Genomic DNA, 21964 nt, shown 5'->3' on the forward strand with positions numbered 1-21964 from the left:
AATTTGTTTTGAATGCAACTCGTCCCCTTTTTGTCTCTGACCTTTTCATTTTCACTCTATTATGCAAAGGATATGAAAAACAGTGTTCTGCTGTCTTTGTCTCCTCTCCCTTTACCTTTCATTCATGAGGAAGAAATAGATGTAGACTATTTATTCATACCATTGTGTACTTCATTTCTGACCTGTATGTGAATCATTTTATCCTAAATAAGTTAGTATGTAGGCAATTTATAAAGATGTCTCCACACCAATATAACGAAGTTCCTGATTCTGACTGTTCAGGAGATCACCAACGCGCTGCCGTTCCACCGCATCTCTCTGGACAGCCTGGAGGAGAATGACGCCATAGACCAGGACCTGCAGGGCTACATCCTGCACCGCATCCACAGCAGCCCGGAGATCCAGAACAACATCTCGCTCAACGGCAAGATGGACAACACCACCTTCGGCAAGCTCAGCGGCCACCTCAAGGCCCTGAGCCAGGGCTCCTATCTGTACCTCAAGCTCACCTTTGACCTCATCGAGAAGGGCTACCTTGTCCTCAAAAGCTCCAGCTATAAGGTGCAGAGTCAGTTTGTGACTGTTTTTTACAGGTTTAGCTTAGACCAGAGAGCTTCAGCAGGGGGTCCGGGAAAAAAAGATTTGAAAGATTTTTCAAAAATTAAAACGTCTTATCATGAATCCAACATATTAGCAAATAGAAATTGGCCTATATAGGTGGTCACTTAGGTAGCCATCCACAGATACAGTTAATCCTAAGAATTCACTGTGCCACATGTTATTATAAAATCATGCCAACAATTATTATTTTAATAGCTTGGTATTCTATTCACTAAAAAGGTATGTATAAAGGCTTTAGGCCGCCCTACACTTTATTGTAGCCCCAGTTTAATATGCAACTTTTGTACAATATATGTAGAAGGGGGTCCGTGCTCTGTCTCTCTTTCAGTTAAGGGGTCCCTGGCTTAGACTGATGGATCTAAACCAGAGGTTTTCACTGCGGACGCATGGGAGAGTTGAAAGGGGGATGTGGAGGGAAAGAAGTGAGGCAAATATACTGTGTGAGATTAAAAGGGACAGGTGCATGCTGGTATTCTTAAAACACTAACTGGAAGTTAGTTGTTATGGTTTGGCCCCCTAATTTATAGGGGTGTGAATCTTCACTGGTCTCACGGTTCGATTAGATCAGGATTATCCTGTCAACGAATCGATTCGATATCACGATGCGTCACCACCTCAATATTATTATGAACTGCTACACTCATACATGCATTAACAAATTCAAGCAGTCAGATAATATATATGATCCCCTTTTTATTGTATCTGCCCCTAAAAAAGACACTCCCTGAATGTAGTGGAGTCTTACTACAGCAGACAACAGACAAAAGGCAAAAACAAAAAAAAGCAGCGACCGGAAAATCAACAAGACAAAATCGATTATAGCATACAATCAGTAGGCCTCTCACTGCATCAATGCAGAATCGTCATGGTCAGTGTGACTTACATTTTCCAGAGAAGCATTATATCTATTATGTCCATCAAGAATAAATGTCCCTAAATCCGCTTAGAAATCACAGAAAAAAAGATGCTCCTTGTAACTGCAGAACTTGTGAAATTGTTTTCAGTATAAAAGTAAACCAGTGATGGTTATCTGTACATCTAATGGGTACACTGCAAACAGGATCTCCTGATGGCAAAAATAATACGCTAAAATATCAATATACAGGCTTAAAAAAACAAGTCTCAATTTCTAGCACACAGCCTAACTCCATAGCAACGGGGAAGAGATGAGGTGGGTGATTTGGAGGAGGCCCACAGTGTCAGGCTACTAAATAACTTGGTGCTCATGATTTGCAAAGGCAACGCTCGAAAGCCATTTTTTATTTACCTGCACTCTGACATGCGTTGTGTAAAAGTAGTTTAATAAAATCTTCTTTTTGACAGTCAGAACCCAACTCCTTTTTCATAAATAATGCAGCTGAATTGTTTTAGTGTGCATTTTACAATGAAATATTTCATCACACAACCTCAGGTTAATTTATTTTTGTGTATTCAGAAGTGCTTCCAGACTCCATAAAAAAATGACATCTGATGCATTTACATTTTCCTCTCTGAGGAAGAAGAACTTGAGGACGCGCTGTACAAACACGATGCATTATTCATTTTCTGTAGAGCTGCTCCAAAATGAAATCAGCATTATGATTCATATTCGCTCTTCTCTTCCTCAGGTGGTTCCCGTCAACCTGGCAGAGGTGTACCTGCTGCAGTGCAACATGCGCTTCCCCACGCAGTCCTCGTTCGAGCGGGCGCTTCCTCTGCTCAATGTGGCCGTGGCCTCTCTTCATCCGCTGACCGATGAGCAGATATATCAGGCCATCAACGCCGGTTCTCTGCAGGTAATAATCCTAAAATATACAAGACCTCAGACCTTGAGACCTTTTTAATATCTCAAGGCCTTGAATGGAATTGATGTTTTATAAAATGGCCTCGATGATCCAGTATTAAAGTCAACCTTCTACCAAAGTACAACATTTAAAGAGCAACATTTTAAACTACGTCGTGCTATGTGAGGGCGCGCCTCATTCAGTTCAAGACTATGCATCACTTTTATTGGACTCCAAGGGCCAGGAATTTTGGACCGGGATACATGATAACCTATGTCGGATTGCAAGGACCCAGGTTCCATTCAGCCCAAGATTATTTGTTCTGGGAGATGGGTCAATCCTAAACGGGATGGATAAGCACATAAAAAGATAGGTCCAGACTAGTTTAATGATAGCCAGACAGATTATTTTATGGAGGAATGAAGGGGTGCCGTCAATCCAGGAGTGGGCTTGCGAGATGGCTAGGGTGGTGATGTTTGGGGGGGGGAAAAAGTCCTATAAATGGTTTGCCAGATTGGATGTTTATACTACAAAATGGGGAAAGTACCTGAACTTTCTGGAGGGCTCCTGAGAAGCTTTGTGCTGGGGAGAGACGTGTATGATGGGTTTATGGTGTTGTCATTTATACATATGTTTATTTGGTTTATGGTTTATTGTCTATATTGTAGTTACTGTGTCATCTTCTCTTGATTTTTGTCTAGGTGGGTGGTCATGACGAAGGGGGGGGGGGTGGTCATGTTGCGAATTTTATGTTTTGTATGTTGTTTTAAAAAATTGTTAATCACAAAAAAGAGCAACAAAAAGGTTGAGAATATTTTAGTTTCCTTGTGATATCATCTCTCGCTAACCTGTGGTTTTACTCTGTCCTGCTCAAATAAATGAGGCAGTAAGTCAATAAAAATTTCATAGCATGTTATCAAATGTTTATTTAACATAGTATAGTAAAAGGCCCTGAAAACAGCACCTTACTATGACTGATGTTTTTCTTACATGAACTCACGTGAATTTCCTGCCAAACTTAGAATAGTTTTAGTTGTTGTGTGTTACATTTCTGTATTTGTTTTGTCGTCTCTGAAGTGGGCTGTTTAGCTTTGAAAAAGGGTGGTGTCACGAGCTTCTGTGCACCAATCAGGATTTAGCAATATTGATTTTATCCTAGTTTTTGCAGACGTTAACAATATGAAGAAAAGACCATCTTGTTTTGTTTTTTATTCGAATGAAAAGAATAAATAAATGCATTTATTTTTTGCTGGCAGATTGAAAGATGCAATAGTGGTGTTCAGCTTGCTATCAAGAAGAAACGTAGAGGATTTCTTTTGTGCACTGAGCAAAACTGACATGTATTATTAAATATGTGAGAAGGTTAATGTGCACAGTGTTTTGGATTAATGTTGTGTTTGTAAATGTCTAAATAATCAAAACAATGTCTTTGGCTGCAGGGCACGCTGGACTGGGAGGATTTCCAACAACGTGTAGACAACCTGTCAGTCTTCCTGGTGAAGAGGAGGGACGGTACCAGGATGTTTGTTCACCCGTCCTTCAGGGAGTGGCTGATCTGGAGAGAAGAAGGAGAAAAGACAAAGTTCCTCTGCGATCCCAGGTAAGGACGGGCAGGAGACATCCGTGGATTGGATCTGTGATCATACTGAATGTTTAGAAAGAAGGTTTATGCTCTGCTATGGTCTTAAAGTGGACATATTATGCTTTTCCATGTTTTCTGTCATATCTACAATGTTATAATGTTGGATTTTCCTTTTAAACGTGGTCAAATAATGAGGTAAACGTATTTTAGAGAAATCCCTGTGAGCTAAAACGTTCAGGTTTCCAACTGTTTTTTCTACTCTCGGCTAAGTGTTACGGAACTCTAAGCCGGCCTTCTATGATTGGTTATCTGCTCCAGGTAGGCAGGACTGGAGTGTTTTTTTAAAGCCACTGCAGTGTTAGCATTGTTGCACGTAACTACATGCTAAAGACAGTCAAATATGGCATTTTGGCTGCCAGTGTTGTTAAATTATCCCCAATTCCGAGTCACATTACTCCTCAAATGTTTTCTGTTTATGTAGTATTTGGTTTAAAAGCCTTTATCTGCAATTTTTGACGGTAGAAAGTGCTGCTATATTCTGTTAGTGTCCACTGTTTGTTTGTTTATTTATTGTCCCCGTGGGGAAATTAGGTTGCAGCAGAAATCACATCATAAGGCATTTTAACGACATTAATCCAAAAAATAGAAAAGAAAAGACAAAAAGAAGACTGTAGCATGTAGATATTATTACTCATAAACCAGGGCACTTGTATGGAGGGGGGGGGGTTGTATGGATTGAGTATGGTTCCAGACCAGCTGTATAACGATACATAAATAAATAAAGACCTTATTACCGTACAGGACCTTCGTTAACTATTAGATATATTAAGGAGTTTGATAGCCTGCTAACTATAGTAGCTGCATAGCTAACGGTAAACAATGTCATCTGGGCTGCCAATGTTGTCAATTCTTCCCAATTCCGGGTTGCATTATCTGCAATTTTTGACAGTAGAAAGTGCTGCTTCGTTGCACTACAATCTAACGTTAGCATACTGCTAGCTATTAAGTACAGGGGACATGTCCGGTTGTGTTGTATTTGGTTTAGAAGCCTTTATTGGTGATTTTTCACGGTACAAAGTCCTGCTATATACTCCGTTGCAGTAGCTCCAGCTTCAACTAGCTAGTAGTAGTGGGCGGATCAATCCAAATATCGATAATATCGATACCAACGTTGGTATTGATATTTATCAATACCAGTGTAATAAGATCGATACTTTAGTTTCATTTTCTCTCCAGCATGCATTGCTGCGGTGTCTGTGTAAGTGCCGCTGCTTTCGAGTGCCGCTCCTGTCATAGCAATATTGGCCCTGTATTTACTTGGTATTGGATCGATACCAAATATTGCAGTATCGCACACCACTACTAGCTAGTGAAACAAAACTGGAGCGTACCAGAGATTCCAGGAAACACTCTGGCCAATCAGAGCAGACTGGGCTTTTTGGGAGGAAAGAGACAGGCGCTCCTACAGAGCGTCTCATACAGAGGGTGAATACGTGCAGCAGCCATGGGCAGTATGAGAAAAATAAAGTTTTTTTTTTTTCTACATTAAAGCATGTAAACATGTTCTAGTACAAACACAAAATGCAAGTTTTATCCTGAAAATACTATATTATAATAGTTGCCCTTTAAGGAAACCGCAATTCTTTAATGTCTTGCTTAAGGAATTTTAATTTTCCCAGCTGGAAACAGGATGTCGGGGTGAGACGATAAAAAAGGACATCATGTTTTAGAAAAAGGAAAGTTTTTGCACCCCAAATCCCTGCTTGCTGCAGGTTTTATAATAAGAGGAGGTTGTTCAAAAATCTGGGGTTGAATCATTGGTTGTAAATCTACTACACAAAGATGTAATCACTAAATCTCAGCTGTTTTCCAAGAAGTAGAATTAAAGTGACTCAAATTAAAAAAAAGGAATTTATGAAAAAGAACATTTTAGCATTTATTATGAAATATATTATAATATAAGGAATTAAATTACGGGGTACCTTACCCAATTCAAAAGTTACTATTTGTCACCGTTTCACCAAAAGATGTGACTATAAATGATTCTTCTGACTGCCACTTGTTGCTGTATCTTGTGTAATATGCTAAAATGTACTTTTACGGCCATGGCTTATTAGTCATTTAGTCGCAGGGACATTATGTTTATCTAGCAGAGGAAGTGTCGGAACATTTTATTTCCTGTATTATAATGAAAACCGATAGCACCAACTGCGCAGGTGATAACACAATGTAATGAGCTGATGAGTCAGTCTCAAGTATTGAGGATTCTGTGTTCGTCCTCTCTGCAGGAGCGGTCACACCCTGCTGGCCTTCTGGTTCTCTCGGCAGGAGAACAAGCTGAACAGACAGCAGACTATTGAGCTGGGCCATCACATCCTCAAAGCACATATCTTCAAGGTATACAATTATTTGTCTCCTCACACATCTATACACACACACACACACACGCTCCCGCACAGCTGTGGTCTGGCTCCAAAGTAATGAATATTTACACTCTATCTCTCTCTTCAAGGGTCTCAGCAAGAAAGTCGGGGTTTCCTCATCCATCTTGCAAGGCATGTGGGTATCCTACAGCACCGAGGGCCTTTCAGCTGCACTTTCTTCACTCCGAAACCTCTACACTCCCAACATCAAGGTACAGGCACTAACATAGTAGAGAGGAGTCATACTTTAAGAATATTTCAACATTTTCTGGGTACCAAATCAAGTTCTCGAAATATGCTTCACAGAAAACGTCCTCTTTCTGGATAGAGATAATTTGAAAATTGAAATCCATACCAACTGTGTCAATTTTGTAGTTCCTCATTTAAAAATATATTATTTTTTTTTCTGTCCAGGTGAGCCGGCTGCTTATGCTTGGCGGTGCCAATGTGAACTACCGTACGGAGGTGCTGAACAACGCCCCCGTCCTGTGTGTCCACTCCCACCTGGGCTACATGGACATGGTGGCTCTGCTGCTTGAGTACGGCGCCTCTGTCGACGCTCAGTCTGAAAGCGGCCTCACGCCGTTGGGCTACGCCGCCGCTGGGGGCCACATGGCCATTGTGACTGCGCTTTGCCGCAGGAGAGCGAAGGTGTGTGAAGGGTGTGACTTTTCTCTGTAATGTATTTTGTAACAGATCACTTCCATGTCCTGATCACGGGAGATAAATTGTAGCCCCTTTTGTGATCTTCCTTGGAATTTGTTTTCCTGATCAACTCCACGTAACGTCAACAGGTGGACCACCTGGATAAGAACAGCCAGTGCGCTCTGGTTCACGCAGCCCTGAGGGGCCACATGGAGGTGGTGAAGTTCCTCATCCAGTGTGACTGGGGCATGTGGCAACAACAGCAGCAGCAGCAGTCGCCACAAAGCCAACAGGCCTTCACCAAGAACCACGCAGTGCAGCAGGCCCTCATCGCTGCAGCCAGTATGGGATACACAGAGGTACAGCAGGGGGAGGGGGCTGATGGGGGTGTAGGCAGTGTAATTGTTTTAGTTATCATGCTCTCCGGTGTCTTTAATTCCTAATACTAATAGTGACAATTTTACTTTTTCAGAGTTCTTCTTTTTTAAAGTTCTACATTTGTAGAGGTAGATTTTGCTCAGTTGTGAAGCTGCAGAGGGGAAAAAAAACATTAAAAACTATATTATTATTATTATTATTAAGACATTCTGTGCACCACAATCACTCCAAGGTTGTTCAGTAATGAATTAAGTCATAACTTATAATTTCTCATTTAAGCTTACATTGCAGTATGTCAGCCGTTTTTTTAACCAGAGCAAGCCGCAAAAATGCCGTGTTCGCAGGAAGAAAAAGGGGATGCTAGGAGAATCAGACAGCACTGAAATGTTGATGATGATTAGTGTGTGTGAGCTGAAGGCAACAGAGAGGAGACTCATCTCTGCATCTCCTTCAACTGTTTTTACACTATATAACATTAAAATGTTCAGCTCATTGCAGAGAAGTGTGGGGTTACTTTTCTTAGTGATACTGTACACTGCATATTGAATTATTGTCGAATGTTTTACTGCAATTTATCTTTCAATACACACTTGTGACTAAATGTTAAAAGTGCCAAAAGAGACATAGAAATAGTCAAACAAATTGAGAGAGAAAGCACTTTGAAAATGCAACAAAGCTCTTCGCAAACCACTAAATTTTAATTTGAGAAAGGGGAACGAGCTAGAATATGATGGAAGGGAAAAGAAGTTAGGGGAATAGAGAGATGTAGAGAGGGAAAATGAAACGAGAGGGGAACCATATATAACTTAAATTATCCTACTTTGGCTCTAAAAAGACTAAAGCAATGAAACTTTTGCTCCAGCAGCTGATTGACCGAGGTCTGGTGGTCGATGTAGTTGCTAATGGTGACTGTCAGCCATCTAAAATTCAGCCTTATTAGATTACATATAAAAGGAAAGTAGATTCATTATAACAAGTGGTTTTACTTTTATGATTTATTTTTTGTTTCTAACATGTTTATCTGAGTCTTTTTAAAGTAAACTTGGACATTTATCCGTGTCATCTCGAATCCTGTCCCCCATCAGATTGTGTCCTACCTGCTGGACCTGCCAGAGAAAGATGAAGAGGAGGTGGAGCGGGCTCAAATCAATAACTTTGACTCCCTGTGGGGGGAGACAGGTGGGAATACCTACTTTAGACAGACATTACACCAATGAAACCCAGACAGATGACTGTGAATGCTTGATGGTTCATGTAGTTGTGAAATCTGTGGACAGAATGTGAAAAATAAACAGTACAATTCAATGTTTTTTTTTGAAAGGATCTAAGGAGTGTTTTATGGGAGGGTTTTTCTGTGTGGCACTGCGAGGCAGAGCGCTGCAGTGCGGATATGAGAGATTGTTCTTGTGTGTCTGCCTGCTGCTGCTGCTGCGTCAGATGCTGATGGCAGTGCAGTGGTGTCATTGGAGCACAGACTGGGCTGGGCTCACACTGAGGAGTGGGGGGGGGGGATGAGTGTGCTCCAGGGTGCTTAGAAATTACTAGTCCAATTGCCCTGTGGCAGGGTGTTGAGAAATGCAATGTATCATTGTATGCTAAAGCAATGAAACCTCATTGCGAGCCCTATTCTACTATACAGCTGAGTGACTTGTACTCACTCAGCCGTAGTTTCATTGTTTATAAAAGATCAGAAGGATAACAGTTGTTCTGGAAGATGAGTTTTAATCCCAGTGTTGCTGGAAAGGTCAACTGAAAATACATTATTCTTTCACAGCCAAAGGGAGAGTATGTATGCACAGATATACTCATTGAACTGTGTATATCAATGTGCAAATGCAGGGAGATTGTCACTGTTACATTGTCCACCAGAAAGCACTGAAAAGTTTATTTTTCAACCATATAATGTCCCGCTTAGTATGTGTCTTGTTGCCAATTTCTTTTGAAAAAAGGAATCCGTAACACGTTTGTTTGTTCATGTTATGTGTGTATGATTTTTTTTTTTTAAATTGGCTAATATATCGTTGAATCGATTTATTTTAAACTCCCAAATATTGACATCAGTATCGATCTCAAAACTCCAGTATTGGTAGGGCTATAGTTGAAACCAGGGCCATTCCCTCTGGGGCTGCTACCACTCTGCTTAAATTATTCCAATTATAATCATTACATTTGAGAAGATGTCTTTTCAAAGGTCCTTGCTTTCACAAAAAGGGCTCTCTGCTCTTTTCCTTTCTTCTCTTCTCTGCTCTACTTCTCTTTAAAGCAAGACTTTAAAATTAATCCCAATGCTGTGTTTTCCCATAGGGCATAGATTTGTATCAGCTATAATTGACATTGTATAATAACATGCATCAATGTATGATTCTACAGGGAATTATCACCCGAATCGGCAGCTCCCATTGGCTTTACAGAACTTTATAATGAGCTTCAGCTTGTCCATGCTACAGCATTACTGTTCTGTATTCACAACGCTCTCATAGCGTCATTTCTGGCTGCAGAAGGCTGAAAATCTCTTAAAACACACTGTACACTGCCTGCTCAGACACAGTTAGCAACTAGCTCGTGGACCTAGTGGAGCATTTAGCAGCTATAAAGCCAGATATTTTCTTCAGGAGTTGGTAGAGACAAAAAACAGAGCTGAAAAATTTGACTTTCGTCATTCACTAGGTGGACAGCAACATGATGCCAAATAAATGATAATGTTGCTTCATAACTGCTAGATGTGTAAATCAGTTCACCAAATAAACTTAAAAAGTGATGACCACATTTACCCAACTTCTCCCCATCTCATCTCTGATCATTGTGTGTTTGTGCGTCCAGCTCTGACCGCAGCCTCTGGTCGGGGGAAGCTGGAGGTTTGTCGTCTGTTACTGGAGCAGGGGGCGGCTGTTGCCCAGCCTAACAGACGAGGCATCGTCCCGCTGTTCAGCGCCGTCCGACAGGGACACTGGCAGGTTAGTGGCCACCTGATCCCCTTCCTTTCAAGAATTTGAATGCATTGACTTTTGCGTTTAAGTGCACACCAAGAATACATTTTGCTTCCCGTAGCTTACACCAAAAAGCAGTAAAGATGTGGCAGTTATGCTCTAGAAACTTATGTTGTTGTTTTTTTGCTTTATTTCCATTTGATTGCATGAAAAATATTGCAATTTTTCCAACTCACAAGCACGAAGCAAGTACAAAAGCCAGTTGCTGTTACATAGTGACTTGGGTGCTGCTGTATTTGGGTGTTTTTAGATCGTGGACCTCCTCCTCACACATGGCGCAGATGTCAACTTGGCTGACAAGCAGGGTCGTACTCCTCTAATGATGGCCGCCTCAGAGGGACACCTGGGGACTGTTGAGTTTTTACTAACTCAAGGTAAGTTGCTATAAAGGTAGAATTCTGGGTTTAGCGCACATTTAAAACAACAAATAGAAAACCAAAGTACAAATAGAAACTGGTAAATGTATTAAAATTCTAACGGATGAGCTAAGAATACAAGAATATTTGGTGTACCAAATTTCTCATACTACTAAATCCCGTAGTCCTTCATAGGAGGAAAAAAAAAATCACAGCCACTGCACTAATAAGAATGAGCATAAATATAGTTTTCAAATTATGTTTACAATATTTGCAGTCATATTAAATCAGTGGCTAATTTCAAAAATCCATCCAAATAAGCATGTAGTTATTAAAAGAATTCAGCCTGGCTGTGTTTCACTGCTGCCTTTTCTTTTCCCAGGAGCCTCTCTGTCTCAGATGGATAAGGAGGGGCTGACCGCTCTGAGCTGGGCCTGTCTGAAAGGCCATTTACCTGTCGTCCGCTGCCTGGTGGAGAGCGGAGCCGCCACCGACCACGCAGACAAGAACGGACGCACGCCCCTCGACCTGGCTGCCTTCTACGGCGACTCTGAAGTGGTAAGAGTGTAGATCCGTGAATTAAAAGGGCTGTGTATCGCACGCCCACTCAGAAAGGCTTTTGGCTTATTGTTGCTTCACTTTGATGTTTGACCTTTACTGTGCAGAAGGATTTATGTGCAGAGTTTGACACAAATTCACCTGCTGAACGGGGAACATTTCTCTGTGCTAAGGATAAGCCCTTTGAAATGCACCTTCTCATTCTTAACACAAACATGGAAATTGATGAATAATGGAACAATTAGTTGGCCAATCGACTAGTCGATCAACAGAGAACCAATCGGTAACTATTTTGAAAGTTGATTATTGATCCAAGGCATTTTGTTAACGTTCTCCAGCTTCTCAAATGTGAAAACTTGCTAGTCTTCTTAGACATTTATGATAATAAATTAAATATACCTAAAGACGCCCCTTTGGGCTCCGGGAAACTACTTCTGTAAGAGGTTTATATCCAAATGATAAATTCTGATTCATCAACAAAAATAGTAACATTTTTTGTACATTTGTACAATGTTTCTCGGATGTGTGCAGTTATTCAGCTGTCTGTAAACACACCTACTGTATGGGTGGGACTAAGACTATTTCTTCAGTGATACACACCGGAGTCAGTTTCAATCCGTCTGTACATGAAAAAGAGACAATCTGGATTTTAAATGTTGCACTTCTCCTAATGTCATACCTGCAAACTAGTCGCTTTTCGGCAAAAATTGCCGTTTTGAATGGGAAAATGTCATCCATGTGAATCGTGTAGATCCAAAGTTTTTATTTTTTTTGGGGGGGGGTAAATGGCAAACGACCGTTATCTACCGGACCGAATGGCAACGCGGATTTAGGTGCTACTTAAATGGTGCTACTTAAATGGTGGTGGTGGTGGTGGTGGTGTCACCTTTTTCAGACCTTTTGAGTTTGCAGGTATGTAATGTAGATATTCTAAGTCTGGAACAGATGAGCGATATCATTCACGGTTATAGTTTTTGGACTCAGCACATGGACAACATATGATTGTTCTTTCAAATGTTCCCCCGCTTTTCTCACCGCATTGCTCCGTCTCTTCAGGTCCAGTTCTTGGTTGACCACGGGGCCATGATAGAGCATGTAGACTACAGCGGGATGCGTCCTCTCGACAGGGCGGTTGGCTGCAGAAACACGTCGGTGGTGGTCGCCCTGCTCAAGAAAGGAGCCAAGATAGGTAAGAGCAGGTTGACAGACTAAAGAGCCTACCATTTAGCTCACAAAGGAGCTCTTCTAAATGCTGCATTTTTCTCCCGTAGCGCCATATTAAAAGGTTATTTGCCTGCCGTGAAATGAGATACAATTTGAGATTGTATTTTGGTTGAAAAGGTCATTAATTGGAGTTCAAGCATGAGCTGCATGAAAGACCATGAAGGGAGACTCCAAAGATGAGAACGCACTTTCTTTTAAGTACACACTTCCTGCTGGTCATTATAGTGCACTGTCGTTTTACTGCTATAAGCCATGGATTCAGGTTTGTGTCTCCATGACGCTTAAACCACTTCCTGCTATTAGATGTCATCCGCCCCCCCCACTGCCGCATCGTGCTGCTTTTCCTCAGCTATTTATGGCTCTGATGTGCGTTTCTTTTTATTGTACTACTGTTGCCGCTGTGTTGTTTTGCTTTTTCTCTCTCTCTGTCAGTTTGTCGGTCCGGCTGTCTCCCTGTTTCTCTCTCAATCACATCCTCTCTCTAGTCCTCTGCGGTTGCTCAGTGACAGGTTGCTTGTAATGTTTCTTTTCGGTATCTCTCGGTTTTCTTTTTTTTCCCCATTTTGTTTTTGCTGAGGCACTTATTTCCGCTTCTCACTGCTGCTTTTTTTGTGTTCCTTTTCTCACTTCTCCTTCTCCTCCACCGCCATCTCCTCTCTCTCTCTCTTTCACCTTCACAATGTTTCTATCTGTTTTCTCTGGCAATTCTGGCCTCCCCTTCCTCGCTCTGCCCTCACACTTAAACTCCTTCCCTTGCTCATGACCTCCTCCTTCTCCACCCCCTCACCCAATACCCCTCCTCTTGCCCCCATCCTCCGCCTCTCTCTCCGGCCCCAGGATGTCAGACGCTGCCCAGTCGGCCCCGAGGTAAAGCCAAGGCTGTCGACTTCTCACCCCACCAGGCATTTTGACAGCTCTATCTCCTCTCTCTGTGTTGTCTGTGTCGTCCTAAGTGTCGGCAGGCCAGCTTAGCTACCAAAACCTTCTCAAACTGACAAATAATAACACGCAAAGGTATTAGCACTGACAGTGATGCAGTCGGGATTGCCTAGAGGTAGATGCTAACACCCGAGTGGTTAATGACAGCATGCCCTGCCTCCAGCCTGTGACGTCGTATCAAAGTGTTGACCTTCCATCCCACAGATGCATGACGGAAGCCCTCAGTAACACTTGCGTGGTAGTGATTTAGCTGAAGTGCATGTATTTGTAATTCCTCTGTACCACCGCCACCACAGACTGAGGTGATAAACCACTGTGCTGTGCATCGTTCATCTTCCAGACGTTTCCTCAATGTCAGCTAGGCCAGTCAGCAGCAGCATCCCTACCCTCACCACCAGCTCAAAGGACAGCTAACGCCTGCAGAGCTCCGTTATATCCCTCCTGCTTGCCTCTTATGTTTATCGTATCTGCCCTGTGTCTCCCTCTGCAAGATCCCCTTCCTTTTCATCTCTGTGGTGTGTGTACATGTGTCAAGGATTGCTGTTGCGCAGATACAGAAAAGACACGTCAGTTTTAGTCAAGGGACAAACAGTCTGCAGGGATTAAGTGTCTTTCTTTTCCCCTTTTTGTTTTAAATACACAACACAAGTTGTCCTGCTCTCCTGCTGTTTTTGATCACATCCCTGAATCAGTCAGTATTACGAAGAATGACAGAAAATGTGTGTTGATAGAAAGACATGACAGCAGTTTTTTATTTATTTATTTTTTGTGCTCTACATCTTCTCTGGGATTGCCTGGGCCAAGACATTTGCAGATAATTGCTACAAATAAGTTTTAATCAACAGTTTCAAAATGTGCTCATTCTGCACTCTAATTAGGCAAACTCGACTCTCACCAAGGTTAAAAATAATAATAATTATTGGCATATAGTATTTGACCAAGGTCTGATGTCCCATAGCGAGGTCACAGTGTTCTCGAGGTGTCAGAGCAGATTTTTGTAATCTTTTCTCTGCAGTGGATTGCCTGTCTTTTCTCCTCCATTCCCCATTTTGGCTGTTGTCCTCATCCCTGTTATAAATGTTGCGTGTAGTGTGACTCCCAGTCGCTCCTTCCTTCCTCCTCTTCTGCTTATTGCTGTGTGTCTTTCTCACTGTGTTTTTGTTTTCATCTGCTCTTTTCCTGTGTTACCCAGGTCCAGCCACATGGGCCATGGCCACCTCCAAACCCGACATCATGATCATCTTACTCAGCAAACTCATCGAGGAGGGGGACAGCTACTACAAGGTCAGAGAACAGGCCAGGCACTCTGGAGCTCACATTTTTATTGATTGAATTAAAAATAAATCTGTGTAAATATCTTCTAAATGTTAAATGTAAAAATATACTGATATCATACCACATTCACATTTAATATTACTTTTTCAGCAACGACTGTGTATCGATCCTATTTCTTTCTGTTGTGAGCCATACTGTGTGGCCATGGTAGAAAAAAGCTCTTAGTTTTATATTATATACATATGTTAATCATGACTCTTCATGTGGGGTTTTAGTATATCTGTATTGTCATACATTCTATTGAACAACCCTACGAGATGCCTACGCTTTTGAGACAAAAATGAAATTGCGCTGAAACCATGCAGGAACTCATAGTGCACCTTTTAAAGCATGTAAACATTTTCTAGTAGAAACCAAAAATACAAGTATAAACCTGAAAATAAGCATGATATGGGACCTTTAACAAATGTTATGATAAATGTATCTTAATGTCTAGCTCTGGTTCATATTGGGAAGGTTTTCAGATTAGCTTTTTATTTCACTGTGAAGGAGGGATAACCAGATTTCCTTCGGTTTGTCCAACAGAAGGGGAAGGTGAAGGAGGCAGCGCAGCGTTATCAGTATGCCCTCAAAAAGTTTCCACGCGAAGGCTTCAGCGAGGACCTCAAGACATTCAGGGAACTCAAAGTATCGCTCTTCCTCAACCTGTCCCGATGTCGGAGGAAAATGAATGTAAGTCTGCAGAGGACCACCACGAATGATTGCTGAAAAATGTTTCAGGGATTTACTGAAGCAGACTTACACTCACCTAAAGGATTATTAGGAACCCAATACTAATACCATGTTTGAGCCTATCCTCTCAATATGGGCCAACATTTCTAAAGAATGCTTCCAGCACCTTGTTGAATCAATGACACAAAGAATTAAGGCCGTTCTGAAGGCGATAGGGATCCCCCACACTATTACACCACCACCACCACTAGCCTGCCCAGTGGTAACAAGGCATGACGGATCCATGTTCTCATTCTGTTTATGCCAAATTCTGACTCTACCATCTGAATGTCTCAACAAAAATCGAGACTCATCAGACCAGGCAACATTTTTCCAGTCTTCAACTGTCCAATTTTGGTGAGCTCGTGCAAATTGTAGCCTCATTTTCCAATTTTTAGTGGAGATGAGTGGTACCCGGTGGGGTCTTCTGCTGGTGTAACCCATCCGTGTGTTGTGGCTTCACAAATGCTTTGCTGCATACCTCGGTTGTTATTTAAGTCAAAGTTGATCTTCTATTGGCTTGAATCACTCGGCCCATTCTCCTCTGACTTCTAGCATCAACAAAGCATTTTCGCCCCCCAGGACTGCAGCATACTGGATGTTTTTCCTTTTTCAGACCACTTTTTGTAACCCTAGTAATGGTTGTGTGAAAATCCCAGTAACTGAGCAGATTGTGAAATACTCAAATCAGCCCATCTGGCACCCACAACCATGCCACGCTCAAAGTTGCTTAGATCACCTTTCTTTCCCATTCTGACAATCAGTTTGGAGTTCAGGAGATTGTCTAGACCTGGACCACACCCCTAAATGCATTGAAGCAGATGCCATGTGATTGGTTGATTAGATAATTACATTAACGTGAAATTTAACAGGTGTTCCTAATAATCCTTTAGGTGAGTGTATTTTAGATTCACTTTTCAGACATTTATCGTAATAAAGAAGTAAACCAAGCAGTATTAGACATCTGAACATACTGACAATAATGCTATATTTTCATATGTCTTGACTATTGATATGTGTTGGGTGTTCTCCAGGACTTTGGGATGGCAGAGGAATTTGCTACGAAGGCACTTGAACTGAAACCAAAATCCTATGAGGCATACTATGCCAGAGCACGCGCCAAGCGTAGCAGCAGGTACACTCCTTTCCTCTATACATCATAGTCAATTAAATATGTGAAATACTGTGATACACATTTAAAATTGTCTCTGCAGCTACTGTACGTTCTTCTCTCACATTTGTGTACATGTGTTGTGACTCCAATATGCTCCTCCATACAGTTTTGGATGTCTCGTCAATTATTAGCGATTTTGGACAAATATAACTTTCCCCCCAAAACTTTTCCTATTTTCAGACAATTTCCTGAAGCCTTAGAGGACCTAAATGAAGCCATAAAGCAGTGCCCCAACAACCGAGAGATTCTGCGGCTGCTCCAGAGGGTGGAGGAGGAATATCACCAGCTCAACCAGGAAGAGCACCAGCAGCAGGACCTGGAGCTGGAGCCTCCTCCCTCCCCTCCTCCTACGCCTCCCCCAGAAGACGAGGAGTCCCTGTCCCTGTCCTTGTCCATGCCTCTTCCTCCTCCCCCAGAGCCCCGTCTGGAAGACATGGAGCCCGTCCAGGACCTGTTTGAGGACGAGGACTACCTGGAGCAGGAGCTGGAGGCCATGTCTGTGGGTCTGCCCCCACCTGAGTCTCACACCAATCCTTCCAGCCTTCCCATCATTCAGAGCCCACCGCTCTCCCCCACACATCCAGATCACATCTACTTAGCTGGAGGTTCGCCCATGGGCCAGCCCTACGAATATCACCCCACCTCCTCCTCCATGTCCTCTCCTACCCGCGGGTCATACCAGCCCACATCGCCCTCCCTCTCCCCGACACATCAGAACCACTACCGACACAGCCCGCCTCATACCTCCCCAGTGCACCAGTCGTCCTACGGCTTCAGCCCGCCTTCTATGGGTGGTGGGGGTCAGGGCATGGATCACCAGAGCCCACCGCCTTCCCCTTTACGTCGGGCTGCTCAATACAGAGCCAGTCCACCAGTAGAGAGCGTTTGTCTATACAGGTCCCAGTCTGGGTCACCTGTGCGGTACCAGACAGAGCAACTCCCCGGCCGACCCAAATCTCCCCTCTCTAAGATGAGCAGCCAGCGTTCATTCCAGCTGAGCTCTCAGCCCTCTCTGGCCTCCCAGCACCACCAAGCCCAAGGCCTTCGTCTTCAGCCTTCTATAGCCCAAATAGTCCGCACAAACCAGCCCAGCAATGTGATGGGCAACAGCATCTACGGTGGCCAAATGGGCCACTCCATGGGTGGTCGCTACCAGGGGGGTTCAGTGGACGTTGAGAGCCGGCTGGTGTACCAGCCCTCCCTGGATGGACGGTCCATGCCCCAGGTCCAGGCCAGCCTCAGTTCTGGGGCCCTCTGTCAGCACGGCGGCCGAGGAGGGGTTATGGAGTCGGGCCTGTTGAAGGATGATCTACCCCAACGCCCCTCCTCTGCCTACCGCGCCAGCAGCGGGGGCCCGGGGGGCATCCGTTACAGCCAGACACCTCAGATAAGCCGTAGCCAGTCAGCCGCCTACTACCCAGTGTCTGAACACATACTGGAGCGAGCCAACGCCATGCCCCCCTGCCAGCTGGGCTCTCCTGAGATCCCCCACATGGTGAGACGCCCCGTCAGTGCCAATACTACTGAGATGAAGCAGCATGTGCCCACACCCAGGCCTCTCATCCATTCTCAGAGCGTAGGCCTTCGATTCTCCCCCTCCAGCAACAACATTTCAACTGGATCCACCTCGAATTTAGCGCCCGGTTTCAGGCCTTCCTCTTCCATTCAGCAGATGGAGATCCCCCTGCAAGCCACATATGAGCGCACTTGTGATGACATGTCTCCCATCTCTCCCTCCCAGGGCGGCGGTGGGCTGTATCCGGGCGAGCCCACCCGCTCTCGGAACACACCCTTCATGGGCATCATAGACAAGACGGCTCGGACTCAGCAGTATCTGCATCAACCCTCGCGGTCCAGGGCAATGACATCCATGGACTCTGCCATCAGCCCCACTTCGCCTGGCCAGCTGGTCCAGCAAGGCTCCACCTACAGTCCCCCCGCCTCACTGGGCAACATCGCCTACTACAACAAGACCAACAACGCCCAGAATGGACACTTGTTGGAGGAGGACTACTACACCCAGACCCAGCCCCCCTCGCTGAGCAAGCTGGCCAACGGCTCCCGCGGCAGTGGAGACATCCTAGAGCGAGTCAGCCAGGTGCCCACCTACCCGGATGTGAAGGTGGCGAGGACTCTGCCCGTGGCACAGGCCTACCAGGACAACATGTACCGCCAGCTCTCGCGTGACTCCCGGACCCAAGGCCCCACCTCCCCCATCAAACCAAAGAGACCATTTGTGGAGTCAAATGTGTGATGGCCTGTCTGTGATTGGGTGGTTGGACTGGGCATGTTAGTGGGAGTGAGAGTGAGAGGAGAAAAATATTTAGCTCAACAGCAGATGCTGCTGACCCTTGTGTATGTGACATGGATGAACTCATCTTTAAGAACTCATCAGAGACCGTCAGAGAGAAAACCACACACTAAGGATATTAGACATTATCTTTAAAACATAACTAACAGTGGGAAGTGATTATTTCATTATCATATTCTGCACACAGGTGGGATAACAGGAGGGTCCTAAGTTCTGATCTCATACTAAATCAAAGACTAGTGCACTTCCAGAATGTTGTGTGGCACAAAGTTCCCACAAGTGAACACAACAGGTGGGGACTGTAGGAGTGAAAGTACTAATCATCGGACTCTACTTGTGGACTTGTATCCATCTTCTGTTCTTTCAAAGTGTGCTCTTAACCAAGGTTGCTAGTAGGCTCTATTCTATGTAATACAATATTATATGTTCAATACTGTACATTGCTCAGAAAATACAAATGGCTCAACAACTCAGTACTTAGAGAAAAATGACAATATTTATAATTAAGTTATATATTGTACATAGGAAGAAAACATAGTTTGCGTTTGAATTGTATTCTGTTAACCCTGCCTTTGTGTCCCACTGCTAGTCATATGGATGTGGAAAACCGACCAGGGTAAGGAATGAGGGACATTGACCAACTTTGAATGATATAATTACCTCTATTGTGTCAAAATAAAAAAAAGATTTTGTCATGGTTTAATGAAAGAAAATGCTTTCTATGCTGCAATGTGTCCTCAATGATCTGAAGGCTGAAACTAACAAGTATTTTCTTTATCGATTCATCTGCAGATTATTATTATTTTTTTCTGTAAAATGTCTGAAAATAGTAACATATGCACAGTATAATCTAACACGACGTCTTCAAATGTCGTGTTTTGTCCGACCAACATTCCAAAATACTCCATTTACAATGACATAAACACAGAGAAAAGCAGCTAAACCTAACATTAAGAAGCTAGAACAATAACATGTTTGGCCTATTAATTTCCTGTCAATTAGATAGTATCTCAACAAATTGAGATTCAAATCTTACCCAGAGTACCACAAAGTGCATGTATGTAAAAGTCTAAGCTGCATTTTGGTAGAATGAAAATCCAACAATTGCCCATGGTCCTTACTCCATTTTTGCATCATTTTTTAAACCAGTCATTTTACCTAATTTCTGAGGTTCAGATAGAAATTATTACTTTTCTATATTCCTTTTTAGTATCATTACTGTATCACAGACCTCGTTATATACCTTAGTGTCAAGGCTGCGATCTCAAGAGTTTTCTTGACATATTGGGCCGCTTTGAATACCAATCATCTGCTTATATAAACAGGCAAAGCATCAGCTGCTTTCGTTTTGTACAAGCTCATATGATGTTTTTGCAGAATTCATACAACTTTTTTAAATTGGCCTTGAGTGCAATAAGTTTCTAGTTTTAATCTTTGGTTACAGGAATTTCAAATCAATGAATGATGCGGATCAAATGATGAATAGATAAAACCTGTGGTAGGTGATTTTGTCATGTGGCACATTAAAGTTCGTCTTTGTCCCTCGTCCGTAGGTAATTGCGCTGTGTGTTCCTAAGAGAGAGAGTACAGTACATATGCTAGTGATGGGTTACAATGGATAGTGCTCAGCGATTAAAAGCAAGCAAATGCATACAGGACCACTGTTACAGACATTTCCCTTTCTCCTGCATTAGTTTGTGTCGTTTCTTTTTACCCACAATGCATTTTTATTCCGTCACTTCTGCACTAAAAATGCCTGTTAAGTTCTTAACTAAGGGTGCACTTTATGTATTTTACTTACTTTGTTGTTACGATTGTTGCATTTAGAAAAAGTGGTTGTGTGATCAGGAAGACCTCTGACCAGTGATACCAGACTATCATAGACACTATTATTATTATATGATTTACAAAGCAGTGATGAATGACAATATGAAGAGCAAACAATGTTTTTAAACTGGTGAAGATGTAAAGACTTTCTAGCACAAGTTGTATGTACTGACTCAGATATTCCACTCGGTCCAGCTCGGGTTTGTAAGTGAAGCAAGTCTGTTTCAAACCTTATTTAAGTATTTCCACATCATAAAAAAAATATCTGTCTATCTCTTAATTAGCCAGTCTAATCCACTGGTCTTGCACACATCTTGAAATTAAGTCGAATCCACTGCAACAAAACAAAAAAAGTATGACTCCATATTTAGAGTGGGTGATCGAGAAAGTGGAATAATGAGAATATGGAGTTATTTGTATATGTGGGAAAAGTTATAGACCATTTGTCTGTAACATTTTATTTTGGTTTCTCTGATAAAGAATATCTAAAGAGACATTCTCAGTTTCACCTGCTACCAGAGAGATGCCCCACTTATCTTTGCAGAAATGAAGGTATATAACCTGTATTATACTTAATTTAAGAAGACTTCTAAGTTGAGGATATTTGAGGGTGTATGGTTTCAAGCTGTCTATGTATATTAGTTTGCTGTAAATAGTCTGATGCATGTTCTATTCTTTCAATGAGCTCAAGCAGAAACAGAAACATGTATAGCAGTGTTCTGACTCTGGTGTGTGATATAACGTTCGGATCAAGATAAGGAGACTGCTATCCCTGAACTATCCTTATCATTTTCCTTCAACCTCACCAGACAAAAAGCAAAAGGTTCTTTTATTTTATTTTAATGTATTTGCTTGCTGAGCAGAGTTCTCTTGTCTGTAAATGTGAGCTTTCAGATCGCTGTGATAAAAAGTTTAATTAAAAACAATAAAAAAGAATGTGTTTTTATCTCATGATAACTGATTGTAATCTGTACAGTTAAACCTATGTATTGGAGAAAAAAAGAACATATTTATAAATGGTTACCAACTGAAACACGCCCTGCATGTCAGTCATTTATTTTACTGAAGATTTGAATAGAACATACGCATGTAATTTGGACGATTTTGGTCAACAAAACGCCAGTGTGTCG

General features: G+C 42.6%; 1 protein-coding gene across 17 annotated transcripts in view; it reads left to right on the plus strand.

Annotated features, from left to right (window-relative positions):
* tanc2b (tetratricopeptide repeat, ankyrin repeat and coiled-coil containing 2b) overlaps positions 1–21867 on the plus strand; it is a 156271-nt gene extending 134404 nt beyond the window's left edge. For 14 of the 17 annotated variants that reach the window (XM_039788514.1, XM_039788517.1, XM_039788516.1 and 11 more), the window contains 17 exons: positions 283–561; positions 2229–2396; positions 3824–3984; positions 6255–6363; positions 6479–6601; positions 6804–7040; positions 7184–7393; positions 8498–8591; positions 10233–10366; positions 10650–10773; positions 11138–11313; positions 12370–12502; positions 13375–13404; positions 14669–14760; positions 15337–15483; positions 16557–16657; positions 16877–21867. In XM_039788514.1, the coding sequence (XP_039644448.1) occupies positions 283–561; positions 2229–2396; positions 3824–3984; positions 6255–6363; positions 6479–6601; positions 6804–7040; positions 7184–7393; positions 8498–8591; positions 10233–10366; positions 10650–10773; positions 11138–11313; positions 12370–12502; positions 13375–13404; positions 14669–14760; positions 15337–15483; positions 16557–16657; positions 16877–18950 (4392 nt within the window). In that variant the 3' untranslated portion in view covers positions 18951–21867. The remainder of the gene's footprint in view (positions 1–282; positions 562–2228; positions 2397–3823; positions 3985–6254; positions 6364–6478; positions 6602–6803; positions 7041–7183; positions 7394–8497; positions 8592–10232; positions 10367–10649; positions 10774–11137; positions 11314–12369; positions 12503–13374; positions 13405–14668; positions 14761–15336; positions 15484–16556; positions 16658–16876) is intronic. The other 3 variants (XM_039788515.1, XM_039788513.1, XM_039788511.1) reach the window with 2 other exon arrangements.
* Positions 21868–21964: the final 97 nt, after the last annotated feature.

This window comes from Perca fluviatilis, chromosome 21 (genome assembly GCF_010015445.1).
Source record: "Perca fluviatilis chromosome 21, GENO_Pfluv_1.0, whole genome shotgun sequence".
NCBI classification, from domain to species: Eukaryota; Metazoa; Chordata; class Actinopteri; order Perciformes; family Percidae; genus Perca; species Perca fluviatilis.